Source organism: Malus domestica, chromosome 03 (genome assembly GCF_042453785.1).
Source record: "Malus domestica chromosome 03, GDT2T_hap1".
Taxonomy (NCBI): Eukaryota; Viridiplantae; Streptophyta; class Magnoliopsida; order Rosales; family Rosaceae; genus Malus; species Malus domestica.
The window spans coordinates 4363531-4380111 of record NC_091663.1 but is presented as its reverse complement, the minus strand read 5'-3'; the positions used below and the strand labels follow the sequence as shown (position 1 = coordinate 4380111).

General features: G+C 40.1%; 2 protein-coding genes across 4 annotated transcripts; one reads left to right on the top strand and one right to left on the bottom strand.

Moving 5' to 3' along the window:
- Positions 1–673: 673 nt before the first annotated feature.
- Positions 674–1843, top strand: LOC114824097 (uncharacterized). The gene has a single exon (XM_029100499.2). The coding sequence runs from the start codon at positions 674–676 to the stop codon at positions 1841–1843; it is 1170 nt and encodes a 389-aa protein (XP_028956332.2).
- A 3806-nt stretch (positions 1844–5649) lies between these two features.
- On the bottom strand, positions 5650–13930 carry LOC108170165 (uncharacterized). Of its 3 annotated transcripts, none has more exons than XR_003771947.2 (3): positions 7177–7517; positions 6370–6493; positions 5650–5896 (listed from the first exon to the last, which is right to left on the bottom strand). XR_003771947.2 is itself a non-coding variant. In XM_029099588.2 (3 exons), the coding sequence occupies exons 1-3, from the start codon at positions 13603–13605 to the stop codon at positions 5774–5776; spliced, it is 375 nt and encodes a 124-aa protein (XP_028955421.1). In that variant the 5' UTR covers positions 13606–13930; the 3' UTR covers positions 5650–5773. The 3 variants fall into 3 exon arrangements, 2 of the variants coding, with proteins under 2 accessions (XP_028955421.1, XP_028955420.1); XM_029099588.2 differs by lacking the exon at positions 7177–7517 and adding an exon at positions 13558–13930 and having other exon boundaries at positions 6290–6493; XM_029099587.2 differs by having other exon boundaries at positions 6290–6493; positions 7177–7525.
- Between the last annotated feature and the right edge of the window lie 2651 nt (positions 13931–16581).

Sequence of the window (16581 nt, the reverse complement as noted above, 5' to 3'; positions counted from 1 at the left end):
AACATGAGGGTTAATATGTTGATAACTGTTTCATATTATATATATATATATATATATATATATATATATATAAACTTGGTCCACTCATGTTTGTTTTGCGTCCCCTTCAGGACTTAGAATCGAGGCATACAATCCCGGCATCCAGGCACTTCCGCATCGGCATCTTCAAGTCCTCTCAGTGTAGGATCTATCCTTTGTTTCATTCCATTTTATATTATTTCTTTTAGTGTTCTAGTTAGTTGTATGCTCTGAACATATTCCTTAAATGTACATTCATTATATTTTATATTTATAAGTCTTATCTATCCCTTATTTTCAGCTTTTGCACTCAATAAATAGCTTTCGTCACTCTCGGGTGTCGGCCAGCACGTGCCTATCCTGGTATTCGGGGAATATCGGGATCGATGCGTGTCACCATAATCCTGTCAGTAATTCCTACTAGCATCAGGAGTTTTAAATCCCTAATCTCCATGGAACTTACCAAAATCCCTGTACTCGTTGGAACCTATAAGTACCCAAGTAACCCCACTCACTAATCTCACGATCACTTGCTCAAACCAAAACAACTACAGGGAGAAGAAACAAACTGCGCTAGTTCTTGTCCGATCGAAACCACAAGAAAACAGACAACATTAATTCACTTGACTCAGTCTCTTCTGGTGTTACCTTAGCTATGGAGAATAATTCCCTTGTGCCGTTCGGCTTCCGCTTCAAACCCACCCATCAAGAGCTCGTGGGCCACTTTCTCTACAACGTTTTGGAGAACATACCGCTAGTGCCGCCGCACAACACCCTTATACATGGGTGCAACATCTTCGGCAACAAATCAGAACCCTCAGAGATTTGGGAAGCCTATGGAGGAACTCAACTTGCTGATGATCAACCAGCCTTGTATTTCTTCTCCGAGCTCAAGAGGCTAAACCCTAAGGGTACCAACATCGATCGCAAGATGGGACGTGGAGGCACTTGGACTGGAAAATCAGTCACCGTACGGGTTGAGGGGATAGTTGATGGAAGGCCTACCGATATCGGACAAAAAAGAACATTTCGGTACGAGAACGAAGGTTCGGAGGACCACAAGAGGTGGCTGTTAGATGAATATAGTCATTTGGCTGGTCCTAGGAATAACAAGAGTAATTTTAGTTACGATTTTAATGTTGCACTTTGTCGGTTGAGGAAGAAGGAAGGGTCCAGAATTAACAAAAGAAAGTGTTCGACTTCATCATTATCAAAGGATCAACTGCCGAATTCGAAGAAGCAGCGCGGTACAAACAAAAAGATGAAAAAAGAAGATGATCAAGTGGTGTCAAAAGGTTCATCATCACAAAATACCAATGTGATTAATCTTGCTGAGGAGGAGGCACCACACGGCAGTTCTTGTTTAAGTAGTGAGATCGTGGTCGTGAGTGAGATCAATAAGTTTACAGATGCGGATGATGTTGTTTATGATCATGATCTCCTTGATGAAACACTCACCGTTGATGAATTATTGCCTGTGCCAGAAGCTTCCAGGATTGTTTCTGGTGAAGCAGTAGCAGAGCAAGCTTTGAATCCACTTATGTTAGAGGAGTTCACTCCTGAAACCCAAGAACCGCCTCTGCCAGCAGCTTCTGTAGTTGCTGCAGAAGGAGCCGTAGAACAGAAAGCTTGGGATCCAAGTTTGTTAGACGAATATTGGCTTGCTGAGACCCAACAAGAGCTTTTTCCGACTACGACTGGGATGTTTCCTTATTTAGAGGAAGCTTGCAATCCAAGTACCTTTGAGAACGTGGTCGACCAATTATTATTCGACATCAACCATTGGAATAATTCGTTTATGGATGATCAGTTCATGCCACCATAGTTTGATCGGCTTTAATTTCTTCTATTAGTACTTTTTGTGTTTCTTCAGTTTCAACGATGAACTAACTTTGTTTGTTCTATAAGTTGAGTCTTATGTCGTCATTCCTTTGCTTTACGTGTTCACAGTTTCCTTTTAATTTGCAAGATCTTGTTGGCTGCTTTTAATCATGTTTAGGAAACATAGCATTCAAATTTTGAACACAAAAAATTTAAGCGGAAGCAGGTTAAGAGTTAATTTGCAGGAAATCAATCATTTATTCTTCAGTTGAATCCAAGTCAGGTGCTAATTGTACTGAAATTCTTTCAACCCCATAAAACTGGAAACACCGCCATTGTCAAATTTCAGAATTCCTCTACATAAGTAGAACAGATGGAATGTAATATACAACAAACACAATGTGATTAGAGTGGCAACGGGAACAAAATTATTTCACTGAAGCCTGTAAGATTTAAACAATATTTCACACTTGCTTCCTACAATGTGCCGTCAGGCAAATATGACAATGACTCCTCTAAATTATTTGACCAAACAATAAGAACAATCATGCACTTGTTTGCTTCTCCTTTGTTGTAGGTCAATAAAATGTTTCTGCATAGCGGAGCTGGAGCTGTAAGTACATTACCACAGCTCCACGTCCGAGGCCTGAGATAGCTTCTGCTGGGCGACTGATCATTATCTGCAGCTATAGTTGCTAATTGATCCCTTTGTCCCAGTTCAACACTACTTTACGCTTTTATCTGATGTGATGAAACTAAATTGCTTTGTGCAATCAACATCTTACTTCTTGATTGCATCCATATACATTGTTATTATCTTTCCAGTATCATTTTGCTGATCAACTGCTGGATTACGAACTATAAAATCTGATGTTTCTTCCTGCAGGTACGGTCATTCAAAGCTTGGCCTTCATCTATTCCGGCAGGTGTGGACAACCAGCAGAATACTTGGTGTACAGGTATAACTTTCTATTAGTCCGTAGCAGCAAAAGCATGCGTGCAGGGTCCAGTTTCCCAGCAACATTCTCATCCTTCATGAAGTTCCTCATGTTGTAGGTGTAGTTCTCGAGCGAACGAGTTCTTGGCATCCAACTTGGTCTTAACCTCCTCACCTTCAGCTTTGTAACAATCTCTCATCCTCTTCATGAAGTTCGATAATGGGTGCAAATCGATGTTCGAAAATTTGTGGCTATTTATCATATTGCTGGAAGCGTTACACTTCTATTTAATCAAACCATGAAAGAGTACATGCAATATAAATATGTAAAAGACAATTAGGATACAATTCTCGATAAATTTGCATCTAATATGATCTCAATCAATCATAATTAAAAGAATTAACTAATTTTCATATACTATTTTTTTCATAAATTTGCGTACATACTACTTTTTATTTTTTTGAAATTAAAAGAACTAACGAAAAAAAGTTGAAAATTTTGGATTAAAATAAATTAAACATGTGGGTAATTAAAACGACTTAACAGCTATGAAAACATCACATAAAGAAGAGATTTTTAAGTGTGACTGGCACACAGGATGGTACACCACATGTCACTATTTAAATTGTGGGATATGTGTGTTAAAAAGTTAATAACTTAAAAAATTAAATTTCCCACCATTTACATAAAAACACGTGGTGTACCACTCATGTTCTCGTCACAATTAAAATTTTATCCACATAAAGGAAGGGAGCATATACAGTTTTATCTGAAATTAAAAGAACCAACGAAAATAAGGGGAAATTTGAATTACAATAAATTAAACACGCGATTAATTAAAATGACTCATTTGCTATGAAAACTTAACATAAATGAAGAGAGTCGAAGTCCTACTAAAAGTGGGTTTCTCTCTATCTCCTAATACAAACAGGACTTGGAGTTAGGGTTTCTAATTTCTTACCCTCCAAGCAACTACACTGCCACTCCCCCTCTCTCTAAATATACCTCTAATTTTGCACTATCTCTCTCTCTCTCTCTCTCTAAAATTCTATCCAAATTCGGTAAATCCTAATAGATTCAGGAGATTGCATTCTATAAATACCCAAACAACGCCCTCTCTAATCGTCACATCAAAAGCCACAGCAACCACAACACAAAACTACTTCACTACTCGACTCCACTCCACTCGACTTCTTCTGCATTGTGGTGTTAATGGAGAACCATTCCCTTTTCCCGCCCGGTTTCCGCTTCAAACCCACCGATCAAGAACTCATCGGTACCTTTCTCCACTACTTTTTAGTGACGACACCGCGGCTACTGCCCCCGCCGCCACACAACACCTTCATGCAAAAGTGCAACCTCTTCGGCAACAGATCCCAACCCTCTCAAATTTGGGAAGCTTTTGGGGGAGGAGCAGCACTTCAACTTGCTGCTGCTGATCAACCCGCCTTGTACTTCTTCTCTGAGCTTAAGAGGATAACCCCCAAGGGTTCCAAACTTGATCGAAAGATGGGGCTCGGAGGTACTTGGGAAGGCAAGTCAGTGCCCGCTTGGGTTGAAGGGACTGAGGGTAATTCTACCTGTATCGGACTAAAGAGAACCTTCTGGTACAAGAATGAAGGCACCGAGGACCACGGCGGGTGGAAACTGGACGAATACAGTCTCTTTGCATCTCCGAGGAAGCGCAACAGCCATACAGGTTACGACTTCGATTTTGTGCTTTGTCGGTTGAGGAACACGTCTGGCATTAACAAGAGAAAGTGTTCGACTTCATCTTCACAGGATGATGAAGTGCCGAAGATGAAGAAGAAGCGTGCTAACGAAGAGATCGAACAAAACATGCATGCGATCAATGTTGAGGAGGAAGGACGACGAGGCAATTCTTGTCTAACTAGTAATTCCGTAGTTTCTGATCAAGAGAACAATGAATTTCCAGTCGATGATTATGTTGATTATGTTGATTATGGTTATGATGATAATGATCAGAGATTGACCATCACTATTGCCGAATTAAACAAAATATTGGCTAAAGAGCCGACCGACGGAGCAGTAGAAGTGCTTTTTCCAACAGCTTCTGCCTCAGAGGAATTGTTATTGGGTAAAGAAAGACAAGAAGTGCCACTGTCGGTTTCTTCCACCGTTGTCGTTGCCCATGGAGAAGTGGAAGATGAAGCATTGAATCCAAATATGTTAGAGGAGTCAATTCCCGAAACCCGAGAACTGCCTTTGCCAGCATTATCTGGGACTGCTGAAGATGGAACCGTTGAAGAGAAAGCTTGGGATCCAAGTTTACTAGAGCAATATTGGCTGGCTGAAACGCAAGAAGAGGAACCTCTGAATCCAAGTTTCTACAGGGATTTTATGTTTGCTGATGGAGGAGGAGTAGAGGAAGCTTATCATCCAAGTGCCTTCGACAATGTGGTTGACCAATCATTATTCGGAAGCTGCTAATTGGATAGTAATTCGTTTACGGAAGATCAGTTCATGCCACTTATTTTGATGTAATTAATTTCACTACCTGCAGAACTTGGTATTGAATGAAGATTTGTAACACGATTTTCACCAGCTTTAATTTCTCTTCTTATTAATTTTAGTGTTTCATTAATTGTCTATTGTGTTTTGTTCCGAATGATAATGTAAAATTATCAATGAACTGGCTCCTTTTTTCCAGTAATTTTAGTGTTTCTTTAAATTCAACTTGATTTTCTTTTTAATTTGCACAGAAAGAATAACTTCTTGTCTGCAGCTAGTTATAATTTAAATTTGACTTCATTAGGCACAAACACAAACCTTAATTACCGCAAGAAGGTAAAGAATGAGCAAGATTTGGAGAAAGAAAGTAAAACTAAAAGAAAGTAAAACTAACTCAAGATGTAAGACAGCTCCAACCAGGTTGCAGTACTTGCAGATATCAAAGCAGGGCAGTACAAGTAGAAAGATTGTTATTCCAGTAAAACCTTAAAAGGTTGAACAAAGATTAAAAGAACTAAGTAAGTTTAGGCGGAAAGAAGAGAAATGAAGAAACCTAGAGAGCAATGCATCAGTTGTGAAACCATAGATTTCCCATGGACGCTTTGCCATTGTGCTCTCGCATTCGATCCCTTGGATTCACATTGAATCTGCATCAAATGTCATATGGGGGAGTCATGAAAGATACAATTACAAAGCAGCATCAGGAGACTAGTCCTAGCACTAATCTAAGAGGAAAATAATCCCTAGCACAAGAGAAGATACGATTGCAATAAGCAGCATCAGGAGATCAAATTTTGGTACCCCCAAGGTGCTAGTGATTGCGGTTTATTTGCAACATTGTTCCAGTGCTAGTTGCAAAACATGAATGAGACACAGATATCCTACTCAAGTGCCAATGATGAATTGTGCAATCTCCAGACAGAGCCATTCACAATATGATCATACAATTTACTCTAAGCTATATTCAATAAAAGAAATACCATTTTCACTGCCAGCAATTTTAAAATTTGAAAAACAAAAGGACTGAGAAGAAACTATACCTGAATTAATTTGGACTCAAGTATCATACAAATGCAAATTGAAAAGCGTTCGTGTCCGTCTAATAAATGATAATACTGACCAACAGTTGCATAAACATCGTCATTGAATTTGGAGTAAAACTCAGCATTCCAATTTTCAGCAGCATGGGCGAAGAACAGTTTAGCCTTCTTTGGGAACTCTTCAGGTGCCTCTACATGGTTCTCCTGCCAACAATGGGAGGGAAAATGATCACATTATTGTGTCTGTACTAGCTTCAGATGATTTCTTCCTCAATGTCGCGAGTCCAAAACCACCATTCTGTTTGGCAGCAACGGGATGAACTGCATGTGCCCTCCTTATTGTTCTGGACTAGCTTCAATAATCAACTAAAACAACCAGGAATTTGGGGAAAAAAACTAACCAAAAGACTTAACAGTGAGGAAGTATAGGTAACACTTTCAGTGTCCTCTATGGGGACTGACGTATCTACGCGTTGCAGATAATAATGATCAATGTAGTCCACACCAAGGCGTTTCAGGCTACCTTCAATAACACGACTGGACATATTCAGGAGTGCCATTTACTACAATGTCATCAGTGTCAAACCTTACGAGACCAAATTTTTTAGCCAACTGAACCTTATCTCGAGGCAAATGCTGCAATGCCCGAAACACAAGCCATGTACGCGACAACGGACCAACAATGTAAGCATACGAACTTACAATGCAAGTTTACAATTGTGAGAAGGCTAAAAGAAGCTATATTTAAACAAAACAGAACAAAGCGAACACAAACCAACCACCAAGTTGGACAGGACGCATTTTATCAAACATTTTACATGCATACAACTGACTAGTCACAAGACTCACAACCCAATCCAAATTACATATAGAGATTAAGTTAATACCTGAGCTCCGACCCAACCCAGCTTTCCAACTTCCAGTTCCGTAGTCATCGTTGTGGCGGGACCTATGGCATAGTGCCGGTTGCTAGAGAAATTGGCTCGGCGAGGAGCGCAGTGAAAAGGAAAGTTGGAGTTTGAGTTTGGTAAATACCAAAACTTAAAATTTCTTAATAATAAACAACATCAAGTGGCCCAATGGTAAGGGTGCAGACTACCGTTCCCCAATAAACAAAAAATGAGAGGTTCCAGGTTCAATACTCTAAGCTGGTAAATCTGCTTTAATGTGGCCACGGCATGGATGGAATGAAATTCCCAATAGCCTCTCTAGCCCGAAAGAAGTGGGTAACCGCGGTTTTTTACCAGTTGTCTCTCTTTATGAAAAAAAATATATAAAAGCGAATAATATAAAAGAGAAAACAGAACTAGCGTATACAATTTTTTGGAATTAAAAGAACTAACGAAAAAATATGGGGTAAATTGAATTAAAATAAGTTAAATTAAAATGACTTAACGGCTATAAAACTTAACATAAATGAAGAGAACCTACTAAAATTGGGTTTCTCTCTCTATTTCCTAATACAATCAGGCCGACTTAAAAGTTAGGGTTTCTAATTTCTTACCCTCCAAGCAACTACACTGCCACTCCCCCTCTCTCTAAATATACCTCTAATTTTTCGCTATCTCTCTCTCTAAAATTCTATCCAAATTCGGTAAATCCTAATAGGTTCAGGAGATTGCATTCTATAAATACCCAAACAACGCCCTCTCTAATCGTCACATAAAAATCCACAGCAACGACAGCACAAACCTACTTCACTACTCGACTCCTCTCTTCTTCTTCTGCGTTGTGGTGTTAATGGAGAACCATTCCCTTTTCCGGCCCGGTTTCCGCTTCAAACCCACCGATCAAGAACTCGTCGGTGGCTTTCTCCACTACTTTTTGGTGAAGACACCGCGGCTACTGCCCCCGCCGCCGCACAGCACCTTCATGCACAAGTGCAACCTCTTCGGCAACAAATTCCAACCCTCTCAGATTTGGGAAGCTTTTGGGGGAGGAGCAGCACTTCAACTTGGCGCTGCTGATCAACCCGCCTTGTACTTCTTCTCTGAGCTCAAGAAGAAAACCCCCAAGGGTTCCAATGTTGATCGTAGGATGGGGCTCGGAGGTACTTGGGAAGGCAAGTCGGTGCCCGCTTGGATTGAAGGGACTGAGGGTAATTCTACCTGTATCGGACTAAAGAGAACCTTCTGGTACAAGAATGAAGGCACCGAGGACCACGGCGGGTGGAAACTTGACGAATACAGTCTCTTTGCATCTCCAAGGAAGCGCAACAGCCATACAAGTTACGACTTCGATTTTGTGCTTTGTCGGTTGAGGAACACGTCTGGCATTAACAAGAGGAAGTGTTCGACTTCATCTTCACAGGATGAGGAAGTGCCGAAGATGAAGAAGAAGCGGGCTAACGAAGAGATCGAACAAAACATGCTTGCGATCAATGTTGTTGACGAGGAAGGACGACAAGGCAATTCTTGTCTAACTAGTAATTTTGTGGTTTCTGATCAAGAGAACAATGAGTTTATGGTCGGTGATTATGTTGATTATGGTTATGATGATAATGATCCGAGATTCACCATCACTGCTGACGAATTAGACGACCTATTGGCTAAAGAGCCGACCGATGGGGCAGTAGAAGCGCCTTTTCCAACAGCTTCTGCCTCAGAGGAATTGTTATTGGGTAAAGAAAGAAAAGATGTGCAACTGCCGGTTTCATCCGTCGTTGCCGATGGAGGAGAAGATCAAGCTTTGTATACTAATATGTCAGGGGAGTTTATTCCTGAAACCCGAGAACTGCCTTTGCCAGCATCATCTGGGAGTGCTGAAGATGGAACCGTAGAAGAGAAAGCTTGGGATCCAAGTTTATTAGAGCAATATTGGCTTTCTAAAACCCAAGAAGAGGAACCTCGGAATCCAAGTCTCTACAGGGATTTTATGTTTGCTGATGGAGCAGGAGTAGAGGAAGCTTATCATCCAAGTGCCTTCGACAATGTGGTTGACCAATCATTGTTCGGAAGCAGCTACTTGAATAGTTATTCGTTTACGGAAGATCAGTTCATGCCACATATTTTGATGTAATTAATTTCACTACCTGCAGAACTTCGTACTGAATGAAGATTTGTAACACGATTTTCACCGGCTTTAATTTCTCCTCTTATTAATTTTTGTGTTCTTCAATTGCCTATAGTGTTTTGTTACGGATGATCATGTAAAATTATCAATGAACTGTTTCCGTTTTTCCAGTAATTTTACTTCTGATGATTTGTAAATTTGATGACCGAATAATGGAGAATTGCTTTCTTAAATTCAACTTAATTTCCTTTTCAATTTGTTCAAAATGTATAATTTCTTGTCTGCAGCTAGTTATAATTTAAATCCGACTTCATTAGGCGTGAGCACAAAGCTTAATTACAGCAAGAAGTTCAAGAATGAGCAGGTTTTGGAGAAAGTAAAACTAACTCAAAGATGTAGGACAGCTGAAACCAGTATGCTTGCAATTTACAATATTCCATCAGGCACCAAACTATAACAGCGTCAAAGATTCTATGATTGGATGAAATTGAGATCTTCGTTCTCATCCTTCACAGTGTTCATCATCTTGTAGGTGCAGTTCTCGAGCGAACGAGTTCTTGTCATCCAACTTGGTCTTAACCTCCTCACCTTCAGAGCTAGTTGCAAAACATGAATAGCACATTTCAAATCGACTCAACTAATTGTGGATATTTATTTTATTGCGGATTGTTGACATATATCCAACAACTACTGTCTTGTAATCACCTTTCGGCTAACAAATGGAGGGAGCAATGATGTTTGTAGTTACTGGAAACAACCTGGAAAGAATAGCTAGCATCACATGGACAAACAGCTAGACATCACATGGCCTTTTTTATTTGAATTTCCAACACTCTTTGCATCTCCGAGGAAGCGCAACAGCCATACACGTTACGACTTCGATTTTGTGCTTTGTCGGTTGAGGAACACGTCTGGCATTAACAAGAGAAAGTGTTCGACTTCATCTTCACAGGATGATGAAGTGCCGAAGATGAAGAAGAAGCGTGCTAACGAAGAGATCGAACAAAACATGCATGCGATCAATGTTGAGGAGGAAGGACGACGAGGCAATTCTTGTCTAACTAGTAATTCCGTGGTTTCTGATCAAGAGAACAATGAATTTCCAGTCAGTGATTATGTTGATTATGGTTATGATGATAATGATCAGAGATTGACCATCACTATTGCCGAATTAAATAAAATATTGGCTAAAGAGCCGACCGATGGAGCAGTAGAAGTGCTTTTTCCAACAGCTTCTGCCTCAGAGGAATTGTTATTGGGTAAAGAAAGACAAGAAGTGCCACTGTCGGTTTTTTCCACCGTTGTCGTTGCCCATGGAGAAGTGGAAGATCAAGCTTTGAATCCAAATATGTTGTTGGAGTATGTGGCCAAGTGGCCAACTTTTGGCTATAAACAATTCAAAAGAAAAAAAGACAACATGATGATGTTTCTTCCTTGTTTTGGGGAAAAGAAAAGCACACTTTGTCTAAAGTTTTTCTTTGGTCCATGTGAGAAGTCACGGGTAGAAGAAAGGGTGAGAAATAAAAGCTCATTTTGTTTTAGAGAAGAGATAGGAGAGAGCTGCAGAGAAAAGGAGTGCAAGCTGCAGAGAGCAGAAAAATTAGAGAGCCGAAGAGAAGAGAGGGAGAGAAAGAAGGTACTGCTGCAGTACCATTTTCAGAGAAGGAGTTGTTGTTCCTTTCATTGGATATTTCTCACTCCATCAAAGTGTTATTGTTGTAATAGCTTTGAGCTTTGTATAGAGAAAAAATTAATCACTATATTTCTTTCTCTATTTGTTTCTTTAGAGTGTGAGAGTTATTGGGTGTATTGGGTTATTTGGGTTGTGAGATTGCCAACACTTTGTAAACTCCCATTTGGTTGATAGTGGATTAGTGGGTGAGCTCCTACTGCTCCGAGGACGTACTCCAGTTACACTGACTGTTGAGGAACCTCGTTAAAATCTTGGTGTTTTTAATATTTTGTTCTTGCATTTTCATTTGATAAATTTATTGTGGGTTAGCTTGAGTTGGTTCCAAAAAGGTTTTGGTGCTATCCTAGCACAACATATGTTAGAGAAGTTAATTCCTGAAATCCGAGAACTGCCTTTGCCAGCATCATCTGGGACTGCTGAAGATGGAACCGTTGAAGAGAAAGATTGGGATCCAAGTTTACTAGAGCAATATTGGCTGGCTGAAACGCAAGAAGAGGAACCTCTGAATCCAAGTTTCTACAGGGATTTTATGCTTGCTGATGGAGGAGTAGAGGAAGCTTATCATCCAAGGGCCTTCGACAATGTGGTCGAACAATCATTATTCGGAAGCCGCTAATTGGATAGTTATTCGTTTACGGAAGATCAGTTCATGCCACTTATTTTGATGTAATTAATTTCACTACCTGCAGAACTCGGTATTGAATGAAGATTTGTAACACGATTTTCACCGGCTTTAATTTCTCTTCTTATTAATTTTAGTGTTTCTTTAATTGTCTATTGTGTTTTGTTCCGGATGATCATGTCAAATTATCAATGAACTGGCTCCGTTTTTCCTGTAATTCTACATTTGATGATTTGTAAATTTGATGACCAAATAATGGAGAGCTGCTCTCTTAAATTCAACTTGATTTTCTTTTTAGTTTGTGCAGAAAGAATACTTTCTTTTCTGCAGCTAGTTATAATTTATATTCGACTTCTTTAGGCGCGAATACAATGCTTAATTACCGCAAGAAGGTAAAGAATGAGCAGGATTTCGCGAAAGAAAGTAAAACTAACTCAGGATGTAAGACAGCTCAAACCAGGTTGCAGTACTTGCAGATATCAAAGCAGGGCAGTACAAGTAGAAAGATTGTTATTCCAGTAAAAACTCAAAAAGGTTGAACAAAGATTAATTTACTCTAATTTGATCCCAATCAGTCACATGATTAAAGAATATCTAATTTTAGGCGGAAAGAAAAGAAATGAAGAAACCTGGAGAGCAACGCGTCAGTTGTGAAACCATAGATTTCCCATGGACGCTTTGCCATTGTGCTCTCGCATTTGATGCCTTGGATTCACATTGAATCCGCATCAAATGGCATATAGGAGTCATGAAAGATACAATTACAAAGCAGCCTCAGGAGATTAGTCTTAGCACTAATCTAAGAGGAAACTAATCCCTAGCACAAGAGAAGATACGATGGCAATGAGCAGCATCAGGAGATCAAATTTTGGTAGTCCGAAGGTGCCAATGATTGCCGTTTATTTGCAACATAGTTCCAGAGCTAGTTGCAAAACATGAATGGGACACATATATCCGACTCAAGTGCCAATAGTGAATTGTGCAATCTCCAGACAGAGCCATTCACAATATGATCATATTAATCTGTATTCAATAAAAGAAATACCATTTTAACTTCAGCAAGTTTAAAATTTGAAAAACAAAACAAGGACTGAAAGAAACTATATCTGAATTAATTTGGACTCAAGTATCATACAAATGCAAATTGAAAAGTGATCGTGTCCGTCTAATAACTGATAATACTGACCAACAGTTGCATAAACATCATCGTTGAATTTGGAGTAAAACTCAGCATTCCAAATTTCAGCAGCATGAGCGAAGAACAGTTTTAGCCTTCTTTGGGAACTCTTCAGGTGCCTCTACATGGTTTTCCTGCCAACAATGGGAGGGAAAATGATCACATTATTGTGTCTGGACTAGCTCCAGATAATTTCTTCTCAATGCCGAGAGTCCAAAACCGCCATTCTGTTTGGGAGCAATGGGATGAACTGCATGTGCCCTCCTTATGGTACTAAAAGACTTAACATTGCAACTAAATGTGAGGAAGTATAGGTAACACTTTCAGTGTCCTCTATGAAGACTGATGTATCTACACGTTGCAGATAATAATGATCAATGTAGTCCACACCAAGGCGTTCCAGGCTACCTTCAATAACACGACTGGACATATTCAGGAGTGCCATTTACTACAGCGTCATCAGTGTCAAACCTTACGAGACCAAATTTTGTAGCCAGCTGAACCTTGTCTCGAGGCAAATGCTGCAATGCCCGAAACACAAGCCATGTACGCCACAACTGACCAACAATGTACGCATATGTACTTACAATGCAAGTTAGCAATTGTGAGAAGACTAAAAGAAGCTATATTTAAGCAAAACAGAACAAAGCGAACACAAACCAACCACTAAGCTGGACAGTACGGCATTTTATCAAACATTTTACATGCATACAACTGACTGGTCACAACCCAATCCAAATTACATATAGAGATTAAGTTAATACCTGAGCTCCGACCCAACCCGGCTTTCCAACTTCCAGTTCCGTAGTCATTGTTGTGGCGGGACCTATGGCACAGTGCCGGTTGCTAGAGAAATTGGCGCGGCGAGGAGCGCAGTGAAAAAGAAAGTTGGAGTTTGAGTTTGGTAAATACCAAAACTCGAAATTTCTTAATAATAAACCACATCAACTAGCCCAGTGGTAAGAGTGCGGACTACGACTCCCAATAAACAAAAAATGGAAGGTTCGGTTCAATGCTCCAAGCTAGTGAATCGGCTTGACTGTGGCCACACAGAGTGAAACTCCCCATAGCCTCTCTGGCCCATAAAAGGTGGATAATTGTGGTTTGCCGTCAGTTGTCTCTCTTTATGGAAAAAAAAAATATATATATATATAAGCAAATTATATAAAAGAGAAAATAGAACGACCGTATACAATTTTTTGAAATTAAAACAACTAACGAAAAATATAGGGTAATTTGAATTAAAATAAGTTAAAATTAAAATGACTTAACGGCTATAAAACTTGACATAAATGAAGAGAATCCTACTAAAATTGGGTTTCTCTCTCTATTTCCTAATACAATCAGGACGACTTAAAATTTAGGGTTTCTAATTTCTTACTTACCCTCCAAGCAACTACACTGCCACTCCCCTCTCTATCTCTCTCTAAATATACCACTCACTCTTTGCTCTCTCTCTCTCTCTCTCTCTCTCTCTCTAAAATTCTAAATTCAAATTCAGTAAATCCTAATAGGTTCAGGAGATTGCATTCTATAAATACCCAAACAACGCCCTCTCTAATCGTCACATAAAAATCCACAGCAACCGCAGCACAAACCTACTTCACTACTCGACTCCTCTCTTCTTTTTCTGCGTTGTGCTGTTAATGGAGAACCATTCCCTTTTCCGGCCCGGTTTCCGCTTCAAACCCACCGATCAAGAACTCGTCGGTGGCTTTCTCCACTACTTTTTGGTGAAGACACCGCGGCTACTGCCCCCGCCGCCGCACAGCACCTTCATGCACAAGTGCAACCTCTTCGGCAACAAATTCCAACCCTCTCAGATTTGGGAAGCTTTTGGGGGAGGAGCGGCACTTCAACTTGGCGCTACTGATCAACCCGCCTTGTACTTCTTCTCTGAGCTCAAGAAGATAACCCCCAAGGGTTCCAAACTTGATCGAAAGATGGGGCTCGGAGGTACTTGGGAAGGCAAGTCGGTGCCCGCTTGGGTTGAAGGGACTGAGGGCAATTCTTCCTGTATGGGACTAAAGAGAACCTTCTGGTACAAGAATGAAGGCACCGAGGACCACGGCGGGTGGAAACTAGACGAATACAGTCTCTTTGCATCTCCGAGGAAGCGCAACAGCCATACAAGTTACGACTTCGATTTTGTGCTTTGTCGGTTGAGGAACACGTCTGGTATTAACAAGAGGAAGTGTTCGACTTCATCTTCACAGGATGAGGAAGTGCCGAAGATGAAGAAGAAGCGGGCTAACGAAGAGATCGAACAAAACATGCTTGCGATCAATGTTGTTGACGAGGAAGGACGACAAGGCAATTCTTGTCTAACTAGTAATTTTGTGGTTTCTGATCAAGAGAACAATGAGTTTATGGTCGGTGATTATGTTGATTATGGTTATGATGATAATGATCCGAGATTCACCATCACTGCTGACGAATTAGACGACCTATTGGCTAAAGAGCCGACCGATGGGGCAGTAGAAGCGCCTTTTCCAACAGCTTCTGCCTCAGAGGAATTGTTATTGGGTAAAGAAAGAAAAGATGTGCAACTGCCGGTTTCATCCGTCGTTGCCGATGGAGGAGAAGATCAAGCTTTGTATACTAATATGTCAGGGGAGTTTATTCCTGAAACCCGAGAACTGCCTTTGCCAGCATCATCTGGGACTGCTGAAGATGGAACCGTAGAAGAGAAAGCTTGGGATCCAAGTTTATTAGAGCAATATTGGCTTTCTAAAACCCAAGAAGAGGAACCTCGGAATCCAAGTCTCTACAGGGATTTTATGTTTGCTGATGGAGCAGGAGTAGAGGAAGCTTATCATCCAAGTGCCTTCGACAATGTGGTTGACCAATCATTGTTCGGAAGCAGCTACTTGAATAGTTATTTGTTTACGGAAGATCAGTTCATGCCACATATTTTGATGTAATTAATTTCACTACCTGCAGAACTTGGTACTGAATGAAGATTTGTAACACGATTTTCACCGGCTTTAATTTCCCCTCTTATTAATTTTAGTGTTCGTCAATTGCCTATTGTGTTTTGTTACGGATGATCATGTAAAATTATCAATGAACTGTCTCCGTTTTTCCAGTAATTTTACTTCTGATGATTTGTAAATTTGATGACCAAATAATGGAGAACTGCTTTCTTAAATTCAACTTGATTTCCTTTTCAATTTGTTCAAAACGTATAATTTCTTGTCTGCAGCTAGTTATAATTTAAATCCGACTTCATTAGGCGCAAGCACAAACCTTAATTACCGCAAGAAGTTCAAGAATGAGCAGGTTTTGGAGAAAGTAAAACTAACTCAAAGATGTAGGACATCTGAAACCAGTTTGCAGTAGTTGCAGGTTTTGAACAAAGATCGCTCACACCAGTATGCTTACAATACAACTTACAATATGCCATCAGGCACCAAGCTATAACAGCATCAAAGATTCTATGATTGGATGAAATTGAGATCTTCTTTCTCGTCTTTCTCGAGCGAACGAGTTCTTGTCATCCAACTTGGTCCTAACCTCCTCACCTTCAGAGCTAGTTGCAAAACATGAATAGCACATTTCAAATCGACTCAATTAATTGCACTGCAGAAACAAAGCATACACTTTACAACACAAAGCTTGATTAACTCGAAACATTTAAGCATAAGCAGGCTTTTGAGGAAGAAAAAAAACCTTCCTTTGATATGCAAGTTAGTCCAAACCAGTTTGTAAAGATAAAATGTCAAAAACAGGGGAGTAAATGCAATCTTCATCAAGCCATCAAAGCAAAGCAGTAAAAGTAGCAAGTG

Bases quoted from the DNA above. Each gene is read 5' to 3' on its own strand.
- LOC114824097 (XM_029100499.2), top strand. From the start codon at position 674: ATGGAGAATAATTCCCTTGTGCCGTTCGGCTTCCGCTTCAAACCCACC.
- LOC108170165 (XM_029099588.2), bottom strand. From the start codon at position 13,605: ATGACTACGGAACTGGAAGTTGGAAAGCCGGGTTGGGTCGGAGCTCAG. The intron at 6,494-13,557 runs GTATTAACTTAA...CATTGTTGGCAG, and splicing joins CGGGTTGGGTCGGAGCTCAG to GAGAACCATGTAGAGGCACC. The intron at 5,897-6,289 runs GTATAGTTTCTT...CATTTGATGCAG, and splicing joins TTGAGTCCAAATTAATTCAG to ATTCAATGTGAATCCAAGGG.